The sequence below is a fragment of the Aquarana catesbeiana genome, linkage group LG05 (assembly GCF_042186555.1).
Source record: "Aquarana catesbeiana isolate 2022-GZ linkage group LG05, ASM4218655v1, whole genome shotgun sequence".
Taxonomy (NCBI): Eukaryota; Metazoa; Chordata; class Amphibia; order Anura; family Ranidae; genus Aquarana; species Aquarana catesbeiana.
In genome coordinates this window covers 474,265,259-474,292,175 of record NC_133328.1, presented here as the reverse complement: position 1 = coordinate 474,292,175, position 26,917 = coordinate 474,265,259, and the positions used below count along the sequence as shown (strand labels likewise).

Below are 26,917 nucleotides of genomic sequence, written 5' to 3'. Positions count from 1 at the left end.
TGATAAAGGTGGAATCTTTATATATAAATTGCAGAAGCCTAGGTTTACATTGGAGCGATTGGTCATGCGATTTGAGAGATCAAATCACATGACTATTGGCAATGGCACTGTTCCAATCGATGCAACATTTTTTTTTTGTGGCACCGCATCAATTTGCTAAATTAGTTCCTGCACTACTTTTGCCGATTTCAGGTGCGACTTCAATAGACATTTGTGTATGAAGCCACCTGAAATCACGCTGACCTTGCTACTTTGAAATTGTGCTACTTCAAGTGAAGTAACGCAATTTCAAAGTAGCATGTGAACCAGGGCAAAGAGATTAGTTTTTTGGTGCACAAATACATATTGAAATAAAATATAAAAAGATATTGCACTTTCCCAAAACCACCACCCACAAAAACTAAAAAGAAAGAAAAGTAGAAGGAAAAAAAAAAAAAAAAAAAAAATAAAACACACCACAACAAAAGCTTAATGTACTTTTATTTTACCAGCAGAAAAAAAAAATAAATTTACATTTACTAGCTTCAAAAAAATTTGGACAGGATATATGGTGCTACATTTAGCAACGGAATTTTAAGGGCCCTGCTCATAGGAGCTTACAATCTAAAATTAGACAAAACCTTAGTGGATACAGCTTTAATTTCAGTGTATAACGGGCAACACATCACATTATTATCTGAAAGATTATAGAAACATACTTAACAGTCATTCTTACAAATCATTCCAACATAATATTGCAAAAGACTTATTCAAAACACCCACCACCAGCCCACAATCCACACATACATACATTGGTGACCATGTTCTGCTGGAAGCTGCATTTCGGTGTACACGATTAAACGAGATCAAAAAGAGTAGGTCAGCAGATGCTTCCAAACGATGTTTGCATGATCAGACAGGAACAATACACACACAACATTGACAGCATGGCCACATAAACCCACTTTTGATTGAAAAAATGCACAAGAATTTCATCAAATCTCCCAATATCATTCCTTCTCCATCACAACAAAAAACCTGACCTTCTCAGGCCAAACAAACACCCCTACTGCAGCCCTTTATATAAGAGAGGTTGAATTGTTAGCACACTGACACACCCAATAGAAGTACACGCCCACCAGTGTCTTTCAATCTGTCTCTTCATATATGTCTAAAGTGATTGCACCTGATGAGCAGGAACACATAATAGTATTCACAACTGTGTTAGCCTTGGCTATGTGCATCAAATCTCCAACTACAGGACAAAGATCAAAGTCCATTTGCATCCACATAAACAAAGCAACAGTTTTCTAAGCATATGTACCCGTGCAGTGTAAACCCTAAAATTTGAAATGTCCAAGTCCCTGGGCATGATTAGTGCTAATAAACATTAACATCAGTCCCTGGCTGCAATGAGCTTCCAATATAAAGTCCAAAATTAACTTTCTTACATTAGAACCTATTTCGACAGGAGACAAATAAAATGCCAGTGTGTCTTTAGATTGTGGTGAGAAACCCACACAGGGAGAACATATAAACTTCAACACAAGCATTAGCATGTTGGGGAATTGAACCAACATCCCAGGTGCTGCTAGACAGAACTGCTACCCACTAAGCCACCAGGCAGCCCCATGCATGTTCTCTGCATCTCTGTGTGTGAACCAGCCCTAAGTCCATAGCCATGCTCAGTGTCACAAGCAATATATTGGAGTAAGTATTGGGATGCCTGCCTTTAAACACACATGAACTGTAATGGCATCCCAGTATTAGTATTGGGTTCAAAACTCATTTGGCCCACCCTTTGCAGCTTGCAACCTTGTCCACAAGGTTTAGGAGTGTGTCTATGGGAATGTTTGACCATTCTTCCAAGTGCATTTGTGAGGTCAGGCACTGATGGACAAGAAGGCCTGACCTACAGTCTCCTCTCTAATTTATCCCCAAGGTGTTCTGTTGTGTTGAGGTCAGGACTCTGTGCAGGCCAGTCAAGTTCCACCACCCCAAAATCACTCATCCATGTCTTTATGGACCTTGCTTTGTGCACTGGTCCAAATGATTTGGTGGAGGGGGATTATGATGTGGGGTTGTTTTTCAGGGGTTGGGCTTGGCCTCTTAGTTTCAGATAAGGGAACTCTTAAGGCGTCAGCCTACCAAGATATTTTGGACAATTTCATGCTCCCAACTTTGTGGGGACAGTTTGGGGAAAGCCCTTTCCTGTTCCAACATGACTGCACACCAGTACACAAAGCAAGGTCCATAAAGACATGGATGAGCAAGTTTGGGGTGGAGAAACTTGACTGGCCTGCACAGAGTCCTGGCCTCAACCCGATAGAACACCCTTTGGCTGAATTAGAGTAGAGACTGCAAGCCAGGCCTTCTCATCCAACATCATTGCCTGGCCTCACAAATGCACTTCTGGAAGAATGATCAAACATTCCCATAGGCAGACTAAACCTTGTGGACAGCCTTCCCAGAAGCTGTTCTAGCTGCAAAGGGTGGGCCAAATCAAATTTTAACCCTACGGACTAGGACTGGGCTGCCATTAAAGTTCATGTGTGTGTAAAGGCAGGCATCCCAATACTTTTGGCTATATAGTGTATCTGGAAAAGACTTACAATGGTGGTGGAACCCTCCTACACATAACTACTACAATTAGACATAGTTATAGGACCTGGGAGATGAGACAACTTCTCTACATGAAGTAACATGGTTGGGATTTGAACCCAAAGGCTCAGAGATACTAAGCAGAAGTTCTAACCTCTAAGCCACAGAGCTGCCACATGTGAGACCCTCCTACACATAACTACACATAAATACACATAAATACACATAAAAACACATAAATACTGCATTTCTATGGACATACAAGTGATGGAATTACATTACTCGAGAGTTATTCTTCTTGATTTATTCTGTGATATTTGGTGTTTTTTGTGGGTGAGAGTAGAATATTACCCTCAAATTTTTGGGAATTACATTTTGATTTCTGATGTTGGTACACATATCACATTTTTTGGGCTCAAATTATGAATATTTGGAAATAATAAAAAGCACAAAAAATTGTGATTCATTTTAAATTTTCATCAGCAATGGTATTGTTTGTGGATTGTAAAGACACCTGTGTGAGTTTGGGGTAAAGATTGTTGTGAGATGGAGAGTAACAAGTAAAAGTGACAGAGAAAAATATATTTTACCAAAACATCAAAACATTCCACATTGTAACATTCTTAAAATCTAAATATTTAGAAGCAACAATGTTGCAAAGGAAAATTTATTTCACAGAAAGATACATTTCATCTCAACATTAAAAGGTTTTTTTGTGAAAGTTAGAATTGTTCCATTAGAATCAATGACTGAAACTTCATTTGGACTAAATTAGAGCAGATTTTAACTCCCAAAAAATGCTCTCTAATTAGCTCTCATTTTGGTATTTACTATAGCTCCAGGTAAAAAAGACACTTGAGTTAAAATGAGAGTTATATTCAGGTTTGAGCATGCTCAGTTGTGTTGGCACCTAGTTGTCCAAAACAGGGAATTTTTCACTTTTCAAACTTTTAAAGATATTTCAGTGTAGAAATCACTTTTTCACACAGTTTAAAAGCAGATTATCTTTAAATAATATACCGCATATTTCAGTACTATTTAGGCAATTATATCATGCTCTAAACATTATTTCCATGTGCAATTCTCTAGGTTTTAGCAGAGTAAGGGTTTGGGCTCTATTTAGTTTCAGGGAGCTATAGTAAATTCGATTTTGGGAGAATTTTCTCACCAGCGCTATAGTGAATACCGTTTTAGCGCGAATTAGCGCTATTAGCGCTAATTCGCGCTAAATTGCCGCGAATTAGCGCTAATTCGCGGCAATTTGCACGAATTAGCACCATAGCGCTATAGTAAATGACCCCCTATATGTTGTGTACATGGCATATAGAAAACAATTCTTTTCTGCGTGCCCTTGTGTCGACATTGATGTATGCAGATCAACGCAGCTCAACGGATGTGGTGTGAATGAGCTGTAAAATACTTATTTCTAACTTTCTGATCCACGGGAACACGCAGGCTTACGTATTTTGGAGAAAAAAAGGTCTGCCTCTTTGCTGCAAATGAAAAGAAACTACAATTTACCTGTATCTGTACATGTTTATATACTGGTATGCAGTTTACATTCTTGATGGCATGATATACACCCAGACGGAAAATCCAGATGAAAGTATGCACATATTTCCTGTATAGACAGAGTTGTTAAGCAGGAAGGAGCACACATGATAGTGCTGATTCAGCCTGCAGGGAATGGTGTGTCATATTCTAAGCTAGCAGTTTATTAAGTCTTATGCACTAAAACCGTTTTTTTTTTTTTTTTTTTTAGCAGCAATCTATCATGAGATTGTAGGCCACCCCCACCCCCAAATACCTTCCCCAGATACGAACCAATGAATAACACATGAAACATTAGCTTGGCAAAAAAATTGGCCGCGGCACTTTTATTGGTTTACACAATGTATTATCCATAACTCTTTTACTATTATCACATAACATCATAAATTCAACAAAACAGTTTTCTTTCTGCTCAGTTTTTGAAACTCAAGCAGCAATCCACATATTAAAATGTAAATAACAGTCCCGCCTAGAAATCCAGGGTGACCCTACCACATAAACGTGCTTGCGACTGGGGCGGTAGGGAGGGAACACCTATCTTCTTTCTCTGGCCACGGGAAAAGAGGGAAAACCCCTGTCCTGCTATCTTTTTTTTTAACCTATCCCAGTCCTTCCAGAATATTCCCGGCCCTCCTATTGGCTCTTCCTGACTCCTTTATTTCTTCCCCTTAAAGGGGCAGCATCCTTGATACAAATTACCTAAATGGCTACTAATATTTGTTTAAAACTAACCCGGGATGGGGAGGCCACAATCAGGGCCGCTGTTAGAAATCATGGGGCCCCGTACAGCCTACCTGACAGGGCCCCTTTTAACCTCGGCCTCGACCCCATTTTAGGCTCCTCCCCTGATCCAACCCCTTCAGATTTGTCATCGTTTACATATGCACGCATACTGTGTCCCAGGAACTGGATGTTGCTGCTCACATCCTTAATGGGACCCCTGATGGCACGGGAGAGCCCAGTAAAGGTGATGGCGGGACGGTGATGGAACCCCCTTTCACTGCCTGTAAAAGTAATCCAGGGGCTTCTTAGCCACTAGGATTACTTTTACTTTGTGCAGACTTGGGGCTAAAAAATGATATCTTGATCATTGCTGCAGCAATGACCAAGATATCACCCTTCCAATCAAGCAATGTACCAGTATGTTATGGACAGGAAGCGGTTAAGGGGGGTTGGGAGGCACATGTTTACTGCCCCCAAACGCAAGTGTAAAGTAACATCACACTTCATCTTATGATTATCAGCATTATGAAAATTGCGCAGGCAGCACAGTCAGCATGTGCTCTGTCATGGATCTGTCAGTGTCACATGGCTTTTGGGTGCTGACTTTAACTTATGCCTGTACTGTGTGTTACAAACTTTAACTCAGTACAGGCATAACAAAGTCAGCACCAAACAACAATATGACACACTGTGACAGATCCGTGACAGAACACATGCTGACTGTGCTGCCTGCATGAGTATCATAATGCTGATAATCATGACCTGCTATGCTGTGTGTAAGCCCAAGTGAGACAGTGAGGATTCTATCCTCTGAGCTCCACTCACTGTGTGTAGTGCATGTGCAGCCACGCTGTCCTCCAGGTTCTTGCTCCCTCTCATCCACAGAGCTGCCTGTCGCCTCACCTCAGTCTTGGCAGTTGGCACCTGAAAACGGGAGGCGGAGCCTCGTAGTATCACACCACCAAGGAATGCAGTGGGCAGTAGCAGCCGGGACTAATTAACTCGCAGAGCAATGTGCGCTGCTGCTTTTTGTACATGCGCCCAAAAAAAGGAGAAATAGTCCGACTGCTGCGCTCACCTCCTGGGCCCCTCTGTAGACGTGATGGGGCCCAGGAAAATGTCATTACAACCCCCCTTCTCTAAGCAAGTAGTAGCGGGGGGTATGGTTTCGAAATCTCTAGATTTTAATATGCATAAATTAACTGTAAAGTTCCCCGGGCCCCCCTGTGGAGCTGATGGAGACGGGCCCGGTACAACAAGGCTGGCTGTACTGCCCTATCAGCGGCCCTGGCCACAATCTCAGGAAAGTGGGCCCATATTGTGCCCCCTTTATTCATTCTACTGATATGTATAGTTCAATTAGAAGGAAGTTGAGACAGAAAGATGGCCTTTCACTGTGTATTCGATCTCTTTTTATTAATTTTAACTTTCAAAGTATTTTATTTTCAAAAAATGTACATAACAAGTTATAGCATAACAGTAACATCGAAGCCTGGATGCTGACTATGCATAGGAGCAAGGTGTAGCATAATATCTGCTGATGCGAGGAGAGGATGGCTTTAGTCGTGGCATCAGCTAGACAGGTAGCTTACATGATATTCCTAACTGGGCAGTCCCAGGACAGCTTCCCCAGTCAGGCCGCCTGACGGACAGGGTCCCCAGGACCCCAGGCACCCCTATTGGGAACAATCTGTGCCTAAGGAAGGAACCCTCTTCCGTCCCCACGGCCCCTCCCCGGGGTACCCGGACCGGCCCAGCTAGGAGGGCTCAATGTGGTCAGAACTTTAGGTTGACTCGTCTATCTCCTCGGGTCTCTAGCTTGAGATTAGTAGGGGTTTCCCTGAGGGCATCACCAGGTATAACAGTATCAGGGGGTAGAGAAAAAGGAAGGAAAAGAGGTGAAAAGAAGAAGGGGGGGGGACGTGCCTATCCTGAAACTGTGGGGGGGGGGGGTGAGGAGCCGATGGAACACCAGGAGTGAGGGAGATCCCCACAAATTCCCAGATCCCCAGATCTTTCGAACTTCTGGGTTGTATCTGTCAAGATACTGGCTAGTTTTTCTTGTGTCATTATCCATGATACTTTCTACCTAGCTTCTGAGAGGAAGGGTTTAGGTTTTTTCCACGCTTTGGCTATCGTGAGCTTGGCTCCTGTGAGAATAAAGTGGATTCGTTTTTGAGCAGCTTTTGGGATTTGAGGTATGTGGGCATTAAGGAGGGCTACAGGCGGGGACCTGGGGACCTGGGGACCTGGTAATTAGTCACCTTGAAGATCATATTAAAAATTGTGTTCCAAAATGTGCGGATTCTCGGGCACTCCCAGCAGATATGGGCCATCGACCCTAACAGTAGGCAGCCTCTGAAACAGGTCGGGTCAGGTGCTGGATATATGACAGCAAGTCTGGTGGGGGTTAGGTACCATCTTGTTAAGACCTTAATATTAGCTTCCATCAGGGAAACATTTAGGATACCTTTAAATCTTTTTATCAATTTTATACACAATTTATACAAATACATATACATTAATATACCTTACTTTATAACTATAAATAATATCCTGTGGGGTGGTATGTTCCCTTTCATAAATATTGTATTATGTTTGTCGAGAACCAAAACTCATCCCATTGTTGCCATATTTTTGGTATTTGATTCCTTACATTCTCTTCTCTTCTTATCTGTTCCTCCATATGTTGTATTTCATTCATTTCACAGACCCATTCCGCTATTGTAGGACTTTTTGTTTTTCGCCATCTTGGGGCTATTATTGTCCTGGCAGCTGTTATCATATGGTGAAGAATATCCGTCTTTTTATAGATTTCATTGACGCCTTTCACTGTGTAAAGATGCAGTTAGTGTCTGAGCAGGGAATGTGTCCCTGAACAGGTTTAACTCTGGAGACAGGAGAGTGTTGCCCACAAAAGACGATTCTCTAGCCAGTCATTGCTCCTATATGCTGCAAGAGCATCTTGAAGCCTGACATGGAGTGCATGTGTCCAGGCAGAGTTAAGCCTCGTACCCACGATCAGATTTTGGGACGACCGAACATCCGTTTTTTGTTGACTAGTTTTGTATGTATTCTTTTGTTTCTGAGCATGCGTAGTTTTCCGCTTATGATTTTTTTTTTTATACGAAAACTGTACTAATTAAACGAAAATTGGACATTTGGCTTTTGTCTGTCGAAAGACTGGAATCGGCTGTCAAAAGCACCATACTAACCATCCAAAAATTGGCAGATCGTTCGGACAACATTTTTCTTCCGATTTTTGTATCGTGTGTGTACGGGCATCTACACAAACACACACACACACACACACCGCCAAACCAGACTGATGTCTGGGAGAGTTTGAGACTGTGAAAGAACAGACGTAGTCTGCATCTGAACAGACCAAGGTGTCTGAGATAAGCAAGGAGCAGTCTGTATGTGAGCAGACAAGTGGTCCAGTGAAATGAAACCCTCAAAAGTAAAATGTATATAGTGCTACAGACTTCAGCACTTTCCCTTGTTTTCTGTTTCTTTCTTCTCAAGATGGTCGTTCCTTTGCTTTTCCTCTGCCAGAATTTTTTGTTGTCAGGCTCCTGATTTTATTGGCTCCATCAACTGAACCACCTTTGCGTGCAAGCTCTCAGCTGGCCCCCACCAAAGCCTAGGTTAAAAGTTATACTCACGATTCACCCTCCTCCAAGCGCGTAAATGACAGCAGCTTACATCCTGTGCTATGTCTCCCTTCTCATCTAGTGGAGTGTGCAGGGAGCTTGCTCCCCAACCCAGGAAGTTTTCGGGAAGCAGTGCTCATCTAGAGCTGGTGGGCTGTGAAGAGAAAATAATGTTAGTGTTTCTGCATAGATACAAAACAAAAAAAATAATGTACTGGTCAATGTTTTACTTCCTAGATAGAATTATTATTTTTTTCTTTAAAAAGATGAACGTTTAGTGCTACTCATTAGCAGAAAGGACAGAGCCGCCCCATTCTCAGCCTAGAGTAGTAGACAGAACTGTGTAACTAATTAGCCAGGAGGTAAAATATGTTTGTGTTTGTTATACCAAACAACTCCTCCATGGGCAGAACATTGTGTTATTTTAATGTATGGATGAATAAGAGTGGGGAAAATGCCCTAAAATTGTTGCTTTTTAGACTGCTATATCGTGGCACTATAATAAAATGGCTGCCATTTCCCATGCCACCACAGTCTGGATTCATACAGGCCATGGCTTCTTATTTTTAGAAATATAAAGGAAGTGGAACCTTCCAGTGACGTCAATACCTTCCTTCCCATCAACAGAGAAGAGCATAGGGGTGGCCAGTGGGGAATGGGCATTCACCACTCATAACCCCATCCCTTCCCTCCCTGTTATGTAAGGATTGTCAGGGATAGAAACTGTCAGGTATGAAGTACATGCATCTAGAAGTGTCATACTGTAGAGGCCCCAAAACCTTTCAACATGCAAAGCTTTCAAATTAAATTTATACGGCCAAAGATGCTTACGCCTTTCTTCCTCCTGCACAATCCTATTGGCCAGTAAAGCTGCCCATCATCGGGATGGGCCAAATGGAATGTGTGGAGGTATGTGCAATTCAGGCTTGAAGCAATGAATGCTAGATTACATAACAGGTGCCCTTCCGTTCAATACTATTTTTATGGTATGTCTTGACTTTCATGTTAGACCTTTTCCTTATTGTGGAGCAGCAGACAATAATTCCCGAGCACAATGGAGCTGATTTATAAAAACAAGGAATAAAGAAAACCCTTCAAAACTGACTAAGTACATTTTCACAAACTATTGGAAGGACAGCAGAACCTGATATGCTTTTTTTTTTTTCTTCTCCAGACCATCTCTAGAGTCACTTCATGGGTGCAAGCAATTACACAAAGCAAAATAGAAGTATAGTAAGGGCAGTTCCATAGCCCTGGAAATTCAGTGATGGTGTGAGAGCGGCCTGCTAGCATTAATGAACCATGCAAGGAGATACTATGTTGTGATGATCCCTATCGCTGGACTTACACATGAATCATTCATGGGAAGTCTAGAGCTGTAAAAGCTCATAGGATAATGAACAAATTGGTTGCTAACATGCATGTGGGAGATCTACTACACTAATCTTTACCTAACGAGTCAGCATTAACACAACATATATGCACAACATAATACGTAATTGTATCTGTAACGGATGCTTTATGACATCCAACACAAATAATTACCAGTGCTATTTTGATGTATACGGTAGTTTCTTGGAATACTGACATGCTGAACAAAGCTTCCTTTTGTCTTTGTGAATGACTATGTCCTACAGTTTTCCTATTTATATAAGTACCTCATATATTCATGTACCGTGACAGCATCAGATACAGTCAGCTCCCTTTTCTCAGAGGAGTGGGTGTCTAGTGATTTGCAGTTAACAGAATGTGGGAATATGTGAGAATCCATTCTTGGATTGAGTTCTATTTAGTAACTAGTTTGGTGTATGTCACACACATCCAGTATTACAGATAGGCTTTTGTAACCATACAGTAAAACGTAAGTGTAATTGTGTTTTTATGGCAAGCAATGCAATTAAAGACAAAAAGAGGCATTGAGAAACCACTGTCTATGTAGGAATATTTCCTGCTGAATGAGGAGACTCGCTAGTAGTACAGTCTACTGCTAAGCATCTACCAAAAGAGTGACAAAACGTAGGACTGCACTGGTAAGAAAGCTACAAAAAAATAATGCAGTTACACGTTGAAACAGAGGGTATAATTTGATCGAAGTTATGCTGACAACCGCTGTACCAAATGAACCTCCTGCGTTGCTCCTTCTAGCTACCTTCTTAATATATATGCACTTGGTAATTTTTACGTTGTCACTTTACCTTTTGTGAGAATTAGCATCAAGAGTAGAGCTTTTAAGCACACCGCCACTCTCTTTTCTTCTTTTTATTGCCCGTTTTTATTTAAAAGAAAGTTCCAGAGAAAACACAAAACATGAGTTTCCCACGCAGAGCTATTCAGCAGTGATGGGAGTAAGTCACACATGTGCAAGTCACAAGCAAGTCTCAAGTCTTAACCTTCAAGTCACAAGCAAGTCCCAAGTTACTGTGGCGAAAAGCAAGCAAGTCAAGTCGAGTCCCTGCTAGAAGTCAAGCAAGTCAAGTCATTTATTTTGGTCAAGTCACAAATTAAGTCAAAATACTGATCTACCCCGAAGCCGGGACTTGGGGGGAGCTTTCTTTTGTGGGGGGGCGACTTTTGCCTAGGCCAAGACACAGCACTGGTGGTGCCAAGTCATTGCAAGTCAAATAGCCCAAGTCAAAGTCAAGTCGCAAGTCATTAGTGACAAGTCAAAGTCAAGTCGTCATTTATTTAATTTTGTCAAGCAAGTCGCAAGTCCTCAAACAGGTGACTCGAGTCAAGTCATGTGACTCGAGTCCCCCACCTCTGTTATTCAGCATTCCTGTTCCATCAAAATAAATTACATTCAGCCCTTCTGGCTTGCACAGCACTGCTGCTCTGCTCTTAGATTCCAGGCCCTTGTCTGTCTCCTACAGACTGGACACTCACCAACTCGGTGCACATGGCTACCCCCTTGCTGCTCTGGCTCCCACCTCTCTTCTAGGTGGAGCCCTTCTGACTCCTGGGCAACAACCTCCTGTCTGCTGGGGTGGAGCCCAGAATCATTCTCAGGTCACAACTACTAGCCCAGCACACACCTGACCAATTTGCTGGTGGTTCTGAATACCTAGACTCATGAATGGAGACTTCATCCCACCGGGATCACTTTGAAATCTCCAGGCTCCAGGTCCCAAAACAGACTTTACCAAACACTGAGGAAAACTGAAAAGCCAGTTTCCTCTCCATTACACAAGCTCCCTGGAGCCCCTCAACCTGCCTGGTTGAGAATTCTGGTGTCACAATCTCTTTCTAGGCCCCGGCAGGGCAACGTTTTGCCACACTTTAACCCCTTAACGCCGACCGTATGCGGCCTCGGCTTGAAGGGGTTATACAGGGGTGATGCCTGCAGCTGCAAGCATCACCACGGTACCGTTTTTGGAGCGGGCGGTCAGCTCTTTAGGGATAACAACCGATGCGACCAAAAGTCGCTCGGCTGTTATCCTAAAGGAGCAGGAGGGGTCGTCCCCCCCCTCCTGCCGCCTTCCGCCGCTCTTCTTGGGCCTCCACCAGGAGACACGATCTGGCACTTACTAGGCTGAGACTGGAACAAAGTCGGAAACGGCTTCAATCCAGTCTCCTATGTAAAAACATGGAAGCGACGTCCCAAAGTCACTTCCGGTTTACTCGGCTGCCAATGGCGACAATTAAAAAGAAAATGACAGTATCAGAATCGCCGTTTTTGGCAATCTGAATACTTTGAATACCTGTCACCACCTATTACTGTCACAAGGGATGTTTAAATCCCTTGGGACAGCAATAAGAGTGATCAGAATTTTTTCTTTTAAAGCGACAATGTAAAAAAAAAAAAAAAATAAAATAAAATAAATAAGAAAAAAAACTGTTAAAGCGCCTCCGTCTCTGTGAGCTCGCAAAGAAACAGCATGCGTAAGTCGCTCCCGCATATGTAAACAGTGTTCAAATCACACATGTGAGGTATCACCGCGATTATTAGAGCGAGAGCAATAATTCTAGCAAAAGACCTCCTCTGTAACTCTAAGCTGGTAACCGTGAAATTTTTTTTAGAGCATCTCTTCTGGAGATTTTTAGGTACCATAGTTTGTCGCCATTCCAAGAGTGTGCACAGTTTCAAAGCATGACATGTTAGGTATCTATTTAGTCAGCCGAACATCATCTTTCACATTCTAAAAAAAATTGCAATGATCACCATTTTTGTTCTCTAGGGTCTGCTAAAAAATATATATATAATGTTTAGGGGTTCTAAGTAATTTTCTGGCAAAAAATATGGATTTTAACTTGTAAGCAATAAATGTCAGAAATAGGCTTAGGCATGAAAGGGTTAAATAACAACCCTGCCTCTATGGTACTAAGAGTTGCCTTACAGTCCTGTAATGTCTTGTACTATGATGTTTCATTATTTCTTGCATACTGCCTTTGTTGGTCTATCTGTACCCGCATTTGTTGTCATGACACGTTGGTGTACTCTGATGCATACCACTAAATGAAGAATTAAGAACAAAAAATTGAATGTTTCTGATGGTCATGGACTACTATAAGGATTCTTGTAAGCCCAGGTTCAGGATTTGTTGAGACTTGGATGCATCATTCTACTGTGTTTTTAATCTCTTGTTTCCATATGTGGATCAGGAGCCTTTCCAGGCTGTTTCTTCTGATGACCTCCATCTACATTTCCCCATGCACAGGGTTAGCTCAGGTGCAAGTGCTCAATTCGGTACTTACTCCATCAGTGTGCAAAATAATTTTGGATGTATTGATTCAAATAATCCAGTAGTTTTAAGTATTGTGCCACAGCAAAAACTCACAGCTCATTATTGTTAATGGAAAAATACAAAACTCTCAAAAGAAAAACAAGACCCTTGAGAGCCATTAAATTCAGCTGTTCCTATTCCTTACATTGATATCTCATTGTTTTTCTTGGTACAGCATATAGGGTGGTTGCAGAAATCTAATTAAAGTGGTGTACTTTTCTCTATTGTGTCTTCCAGTGAGCTTATTAAAACAGCAGATGGAGGGCAGATTTCGCTGGACTGGTTTAGTAATGATGATAATACACTTTACCCTGACGCCAGCACAAGACCTACAATCCTTTTACTGCCTGGGCTCACGGGAACGAGCCGGGAATCCTATATTCTACATATGATTAAGCACAGTGAAGAGCTTGGATACAGGTAAGTACAAAATTGAAGTACACAAATGTTGGTTAAGAACGATCAGTTTCTATAAATCACTCTTTTAATATTATCAGAACTGGTATGTCTAAAATGTAATATTTTTTTTATTTCCCTAGTTTGGTACAGATTTTAAAAAGGGTTGATCATTTTTCTGAAGACACATAGGTTAATGCATTGTGAAATTCAGCAACAGCAGAAGTTACATGTGGTCTCTTCTACTCAGGAGGGGGAATATCAAAGTGTGGTTGACTTTTGTTGGGACTAATTAATATATAGATTGATTTTATAGAATTGAAGCAGGCACAGTCAGTTTTACTGCAAGTGATAAAGCCACCCCACAAACAGCCCAAGCAATCTTATAAATTATTCCCACTAGGGGGCAGACTATCCAGGTATTACTTATTGCAGATGGGGCTAGGCTGTGGCAGTGGCTATGGAGAAGACACAGAACTGCATGGAGACATGGAGAGCAGGATACTCATTGGCACAGGTGGACATGCTCAGCATGCCTGCATGTACAGTGGAGGTGGCACAGAGTCTAAGGAGCTAACTTAGCTTCATCAGAGCTCCTGAAGGTGAAGATGGGTTTTGCTGCAGGTGATACCCAGGTTGTGCCCCCCTGATTCACCTGAGTGGGTTACTGGGAACTGAGATCAGGTAAGCAGGTAATAGTCTATTGCAGCACTAGGAACCTGGATTCACAGGCCAGTGGCCAAAAGCATTGGGAGTGGGTAGAAGTGCACAAAATAAAATGAGATCACTGGTAAAAGCTGGAGAGAACTGGGTTATACTGCAGACCGCTATAGGTAAGGATGCGTGGAATCGTAGAGGCAAGGAGCAGACATGGGGTGCATAGGTGCTGATAATCCAACAAAGTTGGGACATTGTATAAAATCTACATAAAAACAGAATGCAATGATTTGCAGATCTCATAAACCCATATTTTATTCACAATAGAAAATGTTTAACCACTTCAGCCCCTTTTTACAATTTGGCACTGCGGCGCTTTAACTGATAATTGCGCGGTCATGCAATGCTGTGCAATGCATGCAATTTGCGTCCTTTTTTCCCCACAAATAGAGCTTTCTTTTGGTGGTACTTGATCTCCTCTGCGGTTTTTATTTTTTGCACTATAAACAAAAAAAGAGCGACAATTTTGAAAAAAAAAAACAATATTTTTAACTTTTTGCTATAATAAATATCCCCAAAAAATGTTTTTAAAAAACAAATTTCTTCATCGGTTTAGGCCAATATATATTCTATATATTTTTGTAAAAAAAAAAACGCAATAAGCCTATATTGATTGGTTTGCGCAAAAGTTATAGCGTCTACAAACTATGGGAAAGATTAATGGCATTTTTATTGCATTTTTAAAAAATTTTTACTAGTAATGTCGGTGATCTGTGATTTTTATTTTGTGTACTGCGACATTGCAGCAGACAGATCGGACCCTTCTGACACATTTTTGGGACCATTGACATTTATACAGCGATCAGTGCTATAAAAATGCACTGATTACTGTGTAAATGTCACTGGTAGGGAAGGGGTTAACACTAGGGGGTGATCAAGGAGTTAAATGTGTTCCCTAGTTAGTGTTTCTTACTGGCTGATTGGGGATGTGACTGACTGGGGGAGGAGAGATATCGCTGTTCCTATTTACTAGGAACAAAACGATCTGTCTCCTCTCCCCTGACAGAACCGGGATTTGTGTGTTTACACACACAAATCCCCGATTCTGGCTCTCGTGCCAGCGATCACAGGTGGCCGGCGGCGATCGCGCCCACGCACACCGGGTTTCCCGCTGTGGTGTGAGCGCGCGCCTCCAGCAGATCTTAAAGGAGACAACGTACCCATACGTTGTTTTGCGCAGCCGTGCCATTTTGCCGACATAGTGTATTATGTAAAATATTAAAAGGACAGAGAACTGGAGACTTAAGATTCCTCCATCCACACAAATGAGGTGGATTGAGGTATCCCCCCCCCCAATATTGTATGCTGACAGCAGAACCCAGAGCTGTCAGAATACACTGATCAATGGTTGCAGCTGATTGGCAAACTTTTTTCAACTTGTTCTTTTGACTAAAGTCAATCTAACAATTAAGTTCTGTCAAGCAGAGATGGCCACACATTGTTTGATGTTTGACCAGTCCATGCTGAATCAGTCCAATTTCGATCAGTCTATGGCCAGTCATATTGCACCCATTTAACTTTACACCCTCACTGGGTGTACTCTCATAGCCCTGTCTGCTCTTCTGCTCAGTGCTCAGCTTTAGATATACTTTAAGGGAATCACACAATTTGTTGAGTGGATTCCCCAAAAGGAGCTGCAATGTATCAAGGTGAGGTAAACTAAGGCGAAAGGAATTGTTTGAAAATGAGAGAGAAGATTCCTGTAACAGGCTGAATGCTGTGCTTTGATGAGGATTGCTCTTCAAAAAGAGTTGCACTTTATTGGTGTACATGCATAGATTGTATATGAATCTTATATGGATAATCACTTTAGCTCTTCATGATTACGGAGTCAATGCAAACATTCGCTCTGCTGAAGGCCTGCTCAATATTCAACCTCAGAGTGATGATACACCCTCTATGCATTTCAGCTCTAACACTGGTCTCAGTAACCAATTCTAGCTGCATATACAGTGCCTTGAAAACATATTTATACTCCTTGAAATTTTCCACATTTTGTCATGTTACAACCAAAAACGTAAATGTATTTTATTGGTAATTGTTTTGATAGACCAACACAAAGTGGCACATAATTGTGAAGTGGAAGAAAAATGATAAATGATAAATTAAAAGTTCAATCCCTCCACTGGCTTCCGCTCGGCCAAAGAATTAAATTCAAAATACTAACAACTACGTACAAAGCCATCCACAATTTAGCCCCCAGCTACATCATTAGCCTAGTCTCTAAATACCAACCTACTCGTTCTCTTCGTTCCTCCCAAGACCTTCTGCTCTCCAGCTCCCTCATCACCTCCTCCCGTGCTCGCCTCCTTGACTTTTCCAAAGCCTCTCCAATCCTATGGAATGCCCAACCCCAATCTGTCCACTTATCTCCTACTCTATTAGCTTTTAGACGATCCCTGAAAACCCTTCTCTTCAGAGAAGCCTACCCTATCTAACAACAGCTGTTTTTTCATTTTCTCCATCAGCTAACCCCCCCGGTTATTACCTTTTTGTTTCCACTTGACCCTCCCTTCTAGATTGTAAGCTCTAACGAGCAGGGCCCCAGGGCCGATCCTAGGGTCACCGGCGCCTGGGTGCAGAAATATTTCTGGCGCCCCCACATGGGCGTGGTCATCTTACCAACTCCACCCCTTTACAAATGATTCTATGGCAACGACTCAAATACAGAGCTGCTCCCCTAAGAAGTCTTTGTTACCCTGAAATCCTCCCATGATCTCTTAACAATAAAGAAAATACAGGAAGAGAGAACACTAATGAGACCTGGAGGGGAACCTCTCTGATGCACACAGAGAGGGCTTCTGTTAGAAAGAGTCCCCAGACATAATACAGGATACGGTCAAAGACTGCAGACATGGTACAAGAGCTGGACAGAGACTGCAGACATAGTACAGGAGATGATCAGAGACTGCAGACATAGTACAGGAGATGGCCAGAGACTGCAGACATAGTACAGGAGATGGTCAGAGACTGCAGACATAGTACAGGAGATGTTTAGAGACTGCAGACATAGTACAGGAGATGATCAGAGACTGCAGACATAGTACAGGAGATGATCAGAGACTGCAGACATGGTACAGGAGATGATCAGAGACTGCAGACATGGTACAGGAGATGATCAGAGACTGCAGACATGGTACAGGAGATGATCAGAGACTGCAGACATAATACAGGAGATGATCAGAGACTGCAGACATAATAAAGGAGATGATCAGAGACTGCAGACGTGGTACGGGAGATGATCAGAGACTGTAGACATAGTACAGGAGACGATCAGAGACTGCAGACATGGTACAGGAGATGATCAGAGACTGCAGACATAGTACAGGAGACGATCAGAGACTGCAGACATGGTACAGGAGATGATCAGAGACTGCAGACATAGTACAGGAGATGATCAGAGACTGCAGACATAGTACAGGAGATGATCAGAGACTGCAGACGTGGTACGGGAGATGATCAGAGACTGTAGACATAGTACAGGAGACGATCAGAGACTGCAGACATGGTACAGGAGATGATCAGAGACTGCAGACATAGTACAGGAGACGATCAGAGACTGCAGACATGGTACAGGAGATGATCAGAGACTGCAGACATAGTACAGGAGATGATCAGAGACTGCAGACATAGTACAGGAGATGGTCAGAGACTGCAGACATAGTACAGGAGATGATCAGAGACTGTAGACATGATACAAGAGACAGTCAGAGACTGCAGACATAGTACAGGAGATGATCAGAGACTGCAGACATGGTACAGGAGATGATCAGAGACTGCAGACATAGTACAGGAGATGGTCAGAGACTGCAGACATGGTACAGGAGATGATCAGAGACTGTAGACATAGTACAGGAGATGATCAGAGACTGCAGACATGGTACAGGAGATGATCAGAGACTGCAGACATGGTACAGGAGATGATCAGAGACTGTAGACATGGTACAGGAGATGATCAGAGACTGCAGACATAGTACAGGAGATGATCAGAGACTGCAGACATGGTACAGGAGATGATCAGAGGCTGTAGACATAGTACAGGAGATGATCAGAGACTGCAGACATGGTACAGGAGATGATCAGAGACTGCAGACATAGTAGAGGACATGGTCAGAGACTGTAGACATGATACAAGAGACAGTCAGAGACTGCAGACATGGTACAGGAGATGATCAGAGACTGCAGACATGGTACAGGAGATGATCAGAGACTGCAGACATAGTACAGGAGATGGTCAGAGACTGCAGACATAGTACAGGAGATGATCAGAGACTGTAGACATGATACAAGAGACAGTCAGAGACTGCAGACATAGTACAGGAGATGATCAGAGACTGCAGACATGGTACAGGAGATGATCAGAGACTGCAGACATAGTACAGGAGATGGTCAGAGACTGCAGACATGGTACAGGAGATGATCAGAGACTGTAGACATAGTACAGGAGATGATCAGAGACTGCAGACATGGTACAGGAGATGATCAGAGACTGCAGACATGGTACAGGAGATGATCAGAGACTGTAGACATGGTACAGGAGATGATCAGAGACTGCAGACATAGTACAGGAGATGATCAGAGACTGCAGACATGGTACAGGAGATGATCAGAGACTGTAGACATAGTACAGGAGATGATCAGAGACTGCAGACATGGTACAGGAGATGATCAGAGACTGCAGACATAGTAGAGGACATGGTCAGAGACTGTAGACATGATACAAGAGACAGTCAGAGACTGCAGACATGGTACAGGAGATGATCAGAGACTGCAGATATGATACAAGAGAAGGTCAGAGACTGCAGACATGGTACAAGAGAAGGTCAGAGACTGCAGATATAATACAGGAGATGGTCAGAGACTGCAGACATAGTACAGGAGATGATCAGAGACTGCAGACATAGTACAGGAGATGATCAGAGACTGCAGACATGATACAGGAGATGGTCAGAGACTGCAGACATGATACAAGAGAAGGTCAGAGACTGCAGATATAATACAGGAGATGGTCAGAGACTGCAGTTCCTATGGACATTAGTAGATAATGGCCGATTGGCCCTCTCACCTGACCCAGCAATGGTTCCTCTGATCAGGAGTAAGCTCACTCTGAATTGCCCGTGGTGACTCCGCTGGGTAGCACCCAGATCTGTATTCTGGCAATGACTCCATTCCTTTCTCCGCCAGGGATGGCACCAGGCTGTGTGGCTTTCCCTCTGGTGGCGCAGGGCAGCGGGGTTTCCTCTCTGATGGTGTTCCCTGAGCACTGCCCTCTCCCTCTGGAGTCCTGGGTGCACTTCCCTGAAAGCTTTCCCAGGCTCCTGTATCTCTCTCTCTCCCATTCAGCTGAGCATGCTGTGTGGACTGCAGTTTCCGTGTTACAGTGGGGCTGCCAGTCCTCGGGACTACATGTCCCACAATCCTCTTCTCCTTTTTCTATTCTATTTTTCCCTGGCTGATATGAAGGCGGGGGAAGAAACATAGTGGGAGGCTGTGCTGGCCAGCGCCGCTCACTAGTATAGCAGTGCACGTGCGGAGGAGAGGGAGAGGGAGGGGAAGGGGCGAAAGAAGAGCCTGCAGCTGCAGTGACGTCACTAGGGTTGGTGTCACCAGGTGCGGTATAACATGGTGTCACCCTCCTTCCACCAACTTTAGTCGCCCCTCAGTACAGACCTCCCTCCACTAAGTATAGACCCCCACTAAGTATAAACCCCTCTTTCAGTACAGACCCCCCTTCATCAGTATAGACCCCCCCAGGACAAACCACCCCCCCTCCATTAGTAGACCCCCACCAGGACAACCCCCCCTCCATTAGTACAGATCCCCCCAGGACAAAGCCCCCCTTCATTAGTACAGACCCCCCCAGGACAACCCCCCTCCATTAGTACAGACCCCCAGGACAAACCCCCCCTCTATTAGTACAGACCCCCAGGACAAACCCCCTCCATTAGTACAGACCCCCTAGGAGAACCCCCCTCCACTAGTACAGACCCCCACAGGACAAATCCCCCCTTCATTAGTACAGACCCCCCAGGACAAACCCCCCCTCCATTAGTACAGACCCCCCCAGGACAAACCCCCCTCCATTAGTACAGACCCCCCAGGACAAACCCCCTCCATTACTACAGACCCCCCAGGAGAACACCCCCTCCACTAGTACAGACCCCCACAGGACAAATCCCCCCTTCATTTGTACAGACCCCCCACCAGGACAAACCCCCCTCCATTAGTACAGACCCCCCACCAGGACAAACCCCCCTCCATTAGTACAGACCCCCCCCAGGACCCCCCCTCCATTAGTACAGACCCCCCGGACAAACACCCCCCCTCCATTAGTACAGACCCCCCAGAACAACCCCCCTCCATTAGTACAGACCCCCAGGACAAATCCCTCCATTAGTACAGACCCCCCAGGACAAATCCCCCCTCCATTAGTACAGACCCCCCCAAGACAACTCCTCCCCATTAGTACAGACCCCCAGGACAACCCCCCCATTAGTACAGACCCCCCAGGACAACCCCCCCATTAGTACAGACCCCCCAGGACAACCCCCCCATTAGTACAGACCCCCCAGGACAACCCCCCCATTAGTACAGACCGCCCCCCCAGGACAACCCCCCCATTAGTACAGACCCCCCAGGACAACCCCCCCATTAGTACAGACCCCCCAGGACAACCCCCCCATTAGTACAGACCCCCCAGGACAACCCCCCCATTAGTACAGACCGCCCCCCCAGGACAACCACCCCATTAGTACAGACCGCCCCAGGGACAAACCTCCCTCTATCAGTACAGACAGACACATTAACACCCGGGCAGCAGCTAGAGAGGACAGTGTGCAGCCGCGCCGCCCGGGTGAAGAACAGATCGAGCGGGAGTGAGAGACAGCGGAGGAGAGAGAGAACCTGTGTCAGGCTGCAGGCACGGGCCGCCCCCCCTCCCCCCAGCAAAGTCACTGCGCGGCTGGTCTCTCTCAACACAGAGACCAGCCGCTCCGATCTCCGGCGGCTGCTCTCCTCTGACAGGAGGAGGAGGGAGGGGGGACAGGCTCGCTCTAGCAATGTAAAGCACAGCGGCGCCGGCGCGGCCGCTCCGCGGCGGTGAGCTGCTGCGGACAGAGCTATTTCTGGACACGGAGGGGAGGAGGAGGAGGGCGGGGAGCACTCTGGCGCTTCAGCACCCCCACCTCTCTGGCGCCTGGGTGCACTGCACCCCGTGCACCCGCTTGGGACCGGCCCTGCAGGGCCCTCTGATCCCTCATGTATTGATTTATATTGTAACTGCCTGCCCTCATGTTGTAAAGCGCTGCGCAAACTGTTGACGCTATATAAATCCTGTATAATAATAATAAATGGTTTTCATGCATTTATATTGTGGCGTGCATTTATATTCAGCCCCCCCTGAGTCAATACTTTGTAGAACCACCTTTCGCTGCAATTACAGCTGCAAGTCTTTTTGGGTATGTATCTACCAGCTTTTCACTTCTAGAGAGTGAAATTTTTGCCCATTCTGCTTTGCAAAATAGCTCAAGCTCTGTCAGATTGGATGGAGAGCGTCTGTTAACAGCAATTTTCAAGTCTTGCCACAGATTCTCAATTGGATTTAGATCTGGACATTGACTAAAATTCTAAAACATGAATATGCTTTGATCTAAACCTTTCTATTGTAGCTCTGGCTGTATGTTTAGGGTCGTTGTACTGCTGGAAGGTGAACCTCCGCCCCAGTCTCAAGTCTTTTGCAGACTCTAACAGGTTTTCATCTAATATTGCCCTGTATTTGGCTCCATCCATCTTCCCATTAACTCCGACCAGCTTCCCTGCTGAAGAAAAGCATCCCCACAGCACGTTGCTGCCACCATGTTTCACGGTGGGGATGGTGTGTACAGGGTGATGTGCAGTGTTAGTTTTCGTCAAACATATTGCGTTGCTTTTAGGCCAGAAAGTTTAATTTTGGTCTCATCTGACCAGAGCATCTTCCACATGTTTGCTGTTTCCCCCACATGGCTTCTGGCAAACTGGAAGCGAGACTTCTTATGGCTTTCTTTCAACAATGGCTTTCCTCTTGTCACTCTTCCATAAAGGCCAGATTTGTGGAGTGCATGACTAATAGTTGTCCTGTATTTAAGGATCGTGGTGTTACAGAGCAATGACAGCAATTGCCTTCTGCTCTGCTTTTCTGTGTGGATGCTCTAGAACTTGTCATGAGACAAATTTCCACAATGGCTTTAATCTCCAGTAACCTGCGCATAATCTCACATGTATGCCTTCCCAACATCTGTTTGGTGAGGCACTTGACCAATTCATCAAAGAGGAGTCAGGTGGGAAGTGGTTGTCTGCCACTGCGAAATGCAGAAAGCGCTGATGAGGTGGGTCAATGGGAACATGCAGATATGCATCTCGGATGTCATGTAATCTCCTTGTCTCAGTGAGGTAATTACTGGTCTTGAGGATTTATGTGAGAAATTTTGGAATTTGAAGGAATTTGTTGAGGGATTTGTCGAGGGATTTTTAGGACAGAATAGAACAATTAACCCCACTGGGCCCAGGTACCGTGAACATGTTTGTGTGGAATCCCTTGAACCTATCTTGTAACATTACTGGCACAACAACTCCTGGGATCCTGAGGAGGGGGTTTAGGGACCTTATGCTGTGGAAGTAAAACCTTCCCGTTTGTCTCACGGCCTTTTGGCCTATACTCTGCTCTCAGAACGTTTAGAAATGTCTTAGCAGGTCAACTTGTCCTTCTCAGAACCCAGGGCATCCAAGGCACAGGCTATCTAGACAAAATTCTTCTAAAAGACTCATCTCCCTGGCAGTTATCAGAAAATGTTCATAAGACAATTCATATCCTCCAGCTTTGACTGGGTTTCAGGCCTTCCAGGTTAAAAGGGTGATTTTTGGATCATACCACAATATAAATTTTTGTGTACATATAGAACAGGGATACACACAGAGAACAGGAAATGGCTAGTAACAGTGCTTTTCTCTAAATCTTTAAAACACTCTGCTGCATTTGCATAATATACTGACTCAGGAACAAATACAGACACACAGCAAGAACTTCTGCTTTGTATAAACCTCAAAGACAAATTTACTGCAACTTCTATTACACACTATGCAGAACAGAGCAAAACTGTGTTCTAAACTATACTGGACATTAGAGAATTTTACACCAGCCCACCATATCACAATCTGAGGGTATAGGAGTATGAATGCATTCTCAATGCAAAGCTGGCCTAGCCCATCAGATGCTGTGCTAGTGAAGGAACTTTGTGTAAAACTACAGGGGAACTGGTTAGAGCTAGACCTGCAAAATTATACCAATGGAATATACATTAATGGATGTTTATAGCATACCTGAGGCACCCCCATCTTTATGATTAGATATAGGCACACACAACACACACTCCTAAAGTGAAACTACATTGTATCGGAGCACTACAAATCAAAAATGCTAATTAGTTCATTTTTAATATTTAAAGCAAACTTACCCATCCATCCACGTCTCCATGCTTCACTTTGCTGAGAAATCACTTTGAAAAACATCCTCCTAACATTTCTGGCTGTGGCCATCTTGTTTTTTTTTAACAAACAGTTGTCCTTTATTGAAAAGTTTATCATTTACAGCATATGTAGAGAAACAGCTTATTAACAGATACAAATTGAGCATACACGCTATTTAATGACTGCAGTGTATAGAGTCACCAACTATTACTGAGGGTTATGCATACAAATAAATGTTTACAGGACAAAAAAAAAAGACCTTGCACGTTATTGTACCTCCCAGGGGATGCACTGTCAACATATGGACAGAGGGACACATTGGATGGGCATTCCCAGAACATGCGTATGTACAAACCCGGTTGGAGTTGGCACCGAGGGCAGGCAGAGCTTTGTTCAGGGAACATTCTCGGCAGCCTTACAGGGGTGTAATAGATCCTGTGAAGGAACTTGACCTGGATCAGCTTATCTCGTGATGAAATCGCAAATTTAGGGCCTTGTTCTAGGCTGTCTTCCCAGTCCTCTTTATCTAGAGAGTCAATATCCCCCTTCTAGTACTCCCAAAGCTTCTCCATTCTAGGAACAGCCGCACAAAGGAGGGCATTATAAAGTGCTGACAGTGGTTTGTTTAGGTCTCCAGGCGTTAACATGTCCTCAATAGGGTCTACCTTAAGTGTCAGGTTCTGAGGGAAGTGAGCCATAGCCATATGGGCTGTGGCCATCTTGAGTAAGGGCAGATGATTCAGGTAGCATTTACTTCCTGGAATCCATCCACCCTTAGCTCAGGCATGCAGGCAGAAGTGTGTGCTGAAGACTCCAAGGATATATGACAGAATTTGCCTAGGCAAGAAACCGGGAAGTAACTAAAGAAAAAAAAAGTTTAAAATAAGTAAATGTGATATACTTTCCTATCTATTTTCTTATACTAGCAGCATAGGGATTAGAAATATTTCATGTTTATTAGAGAGAGGATTATATTTTTTTAAGCTGAACTTCAGGCACAAAATTGTTCATTTTTAAATATAGTTCTCAATCTCCACAAAGAATAAAAGTCGATTTTGTGTGCACCAAACGCATTTGCAAACTCAACTTTTATCTTGTAAAAGTAGTGGTGATATCAGCGCTGTGCTGTACAGGCTGCTGCAAAAAACTACAGGGGGCAGGTACAAGACCACTTATTTTGTACAAGGATTGAGGTCAGCACTGTCTGGATTACTGCAGAGATCTAAAAGAAATACATGAGGCACACCAAGATTCTAATAAGAATACATGTGCCCTTCGTATTTAGACAATATTTGCTTATCCTAGAGTTTAAGTTTTACTTGCTATAGTTAAAGGCCAAGGTGAGGGATGCCAGATGTTTAGGGAAGATGGGGTTAGTAAGAGATAGATGCTGTAGAGAAAAAAGGCTTGACTTTTCTAAACATTTTCCAAATTGTACTTTTTCTTAGTTTTTTTAGTTCTGAAATGTAAATTGATATAAAAAATTACTGCGCTATAAATAGAAACATAAACATGTAAATGAAATGTAAATTGTTTTTAAACTTACAAATGGGTTTGGTTATATAGCAGTGATGGTGCTAGCAAGAATATAAAGTCAGTTGGTTTGTACATGTGAAAGAATAAAGGAACAAATGGAGTTCCAAACCCACACAAAACAATCAGAAAAAGGTATAAACAGCAAATGAATTGTAATAATAAAAAAGAGCTGCACGTTATAAACTGTAATAACACCTGAAATGTGAGGAAACCAAAGACAACCGCGCTCTTAAAATGTAGTTTCAATTAAACATCACCACAGTGAATATCCAAATACACATAAAATACTTCAAATATGCACGGAAAAAATAAAAGACAATTGTGAAGTCCAAATATGGATCCAACATAGTGAATGGCGTCCTTGGTGAGTATAGGAAAGATTCCTCTCCACCAGCATGCAGTCACACTATGCATGCACCAAACTTAATTGACCCCTATTACAGGGAGTAAATTTACACATATAGGGAAAGCCCGAGATGTCACGGAGATGATTCCAGAATGCTATTGCCTTCCATTCCAAACTCCAATATTGCCATATAGATATAGAGAGGAAAGAGCACTCTCATAGTGTAGTATTTTGAGTAGTTTATTTAAAAAAGGTTATATTGCACTTACATATAATAGAACGAAAATCAGCATATAAAATGTAGGAACCTCCGGTTTGTGCTTCACCTGCGTTCCAGAAATGACGTATCTCGAGAACACCACCCAACGCCGTTTTGTCAGCCGATGTCTGACGTCATCAGGGGTCACATGGTTTTTACATGTACCTCTGGGTTTCTGCTTTCACAGCAACTTACGTTTATGAATGTAGTTATTAGACTTACACTTTAAAATGAGCATGTGTGTCAGGAATAACGAGAGCAGGCATCCAGCAGCAGGGATGACCAGGTCGGTATAGCTGCATTAAGGAAACCGAAGTCAGACTGAATAATAAAGTAAGTTTAATAATAGTGAAACAAAACACATCCAAACAACAACAAACAGAATACACAGCAAACATGAGGATGTAGCCTCCCTGGTGGTTTTCCCGAGTGTGGCTCGGGGTTAAAATTCAGCACCATTAGCGGTAACCCCGAGCCACACTCGGGATTACATCGCAGGATCCTGGTGCCTCCTTACTTACCTTGTCCCCGGGATCCTGCGATGTCCCCCGCAGTGTCCGCGGGCTGTGTCCTCCTCCGAAGCCTCTCTGTGCCAGGCTCCGTTCCCTGCGAGCGTCGCGACGCACGGGGGCGGAGCCTGGCGGCAAATTAAAAAAAAAAGTAAAAATCATAACACATACAGTACTGTAATCTTACAGATTACAGTACTGTATGAAATGATTTCACATCCCTTTTGTCCCCAGTGCTTTGTCCTATGCCCTGCATGCAGTTTTACATGATATACACTGTTCTTTCTGCCTGGAAACTGGAGATTGTCCATAGCAACCAAAAAGTGTCCCTTTACGTCAAAAGTGGCTTTAGACCAGCTAGAAAACAGCGATAGTAAATTAGAACACTTGCAGAATTGAGTGATAGTGAATCGTGGGGAAATTTA

At 43.6% G+C, this 26,917-nt stretch overlaps 1 protein-coding gene across 2 annotated transcripts in view; it reads left to right on the top strand.

The window, feature by feature from the left end:
* Positions 1 to 26,917, top strand: part of ABHD3 (abhydrolase domain containing 3, phospholipase) — a 169,416-nt gene that overhangs the window by 52,932 nt on the left and 89,567 nt on the right. For both annotated transcript variants that reach the window (XM_073631452.1, XM_073631451.1), the window contains exon 3: positions 13,466 to 13,648. In XM_073631452.1, the coding sequence (XP_073487553.1) occupies positions 13,466 to 13,648 (183 nt within the window). The remainder of the gene's footprint in view (positions 1 to 13,465; positions 13,649 to 26,917) is intronic.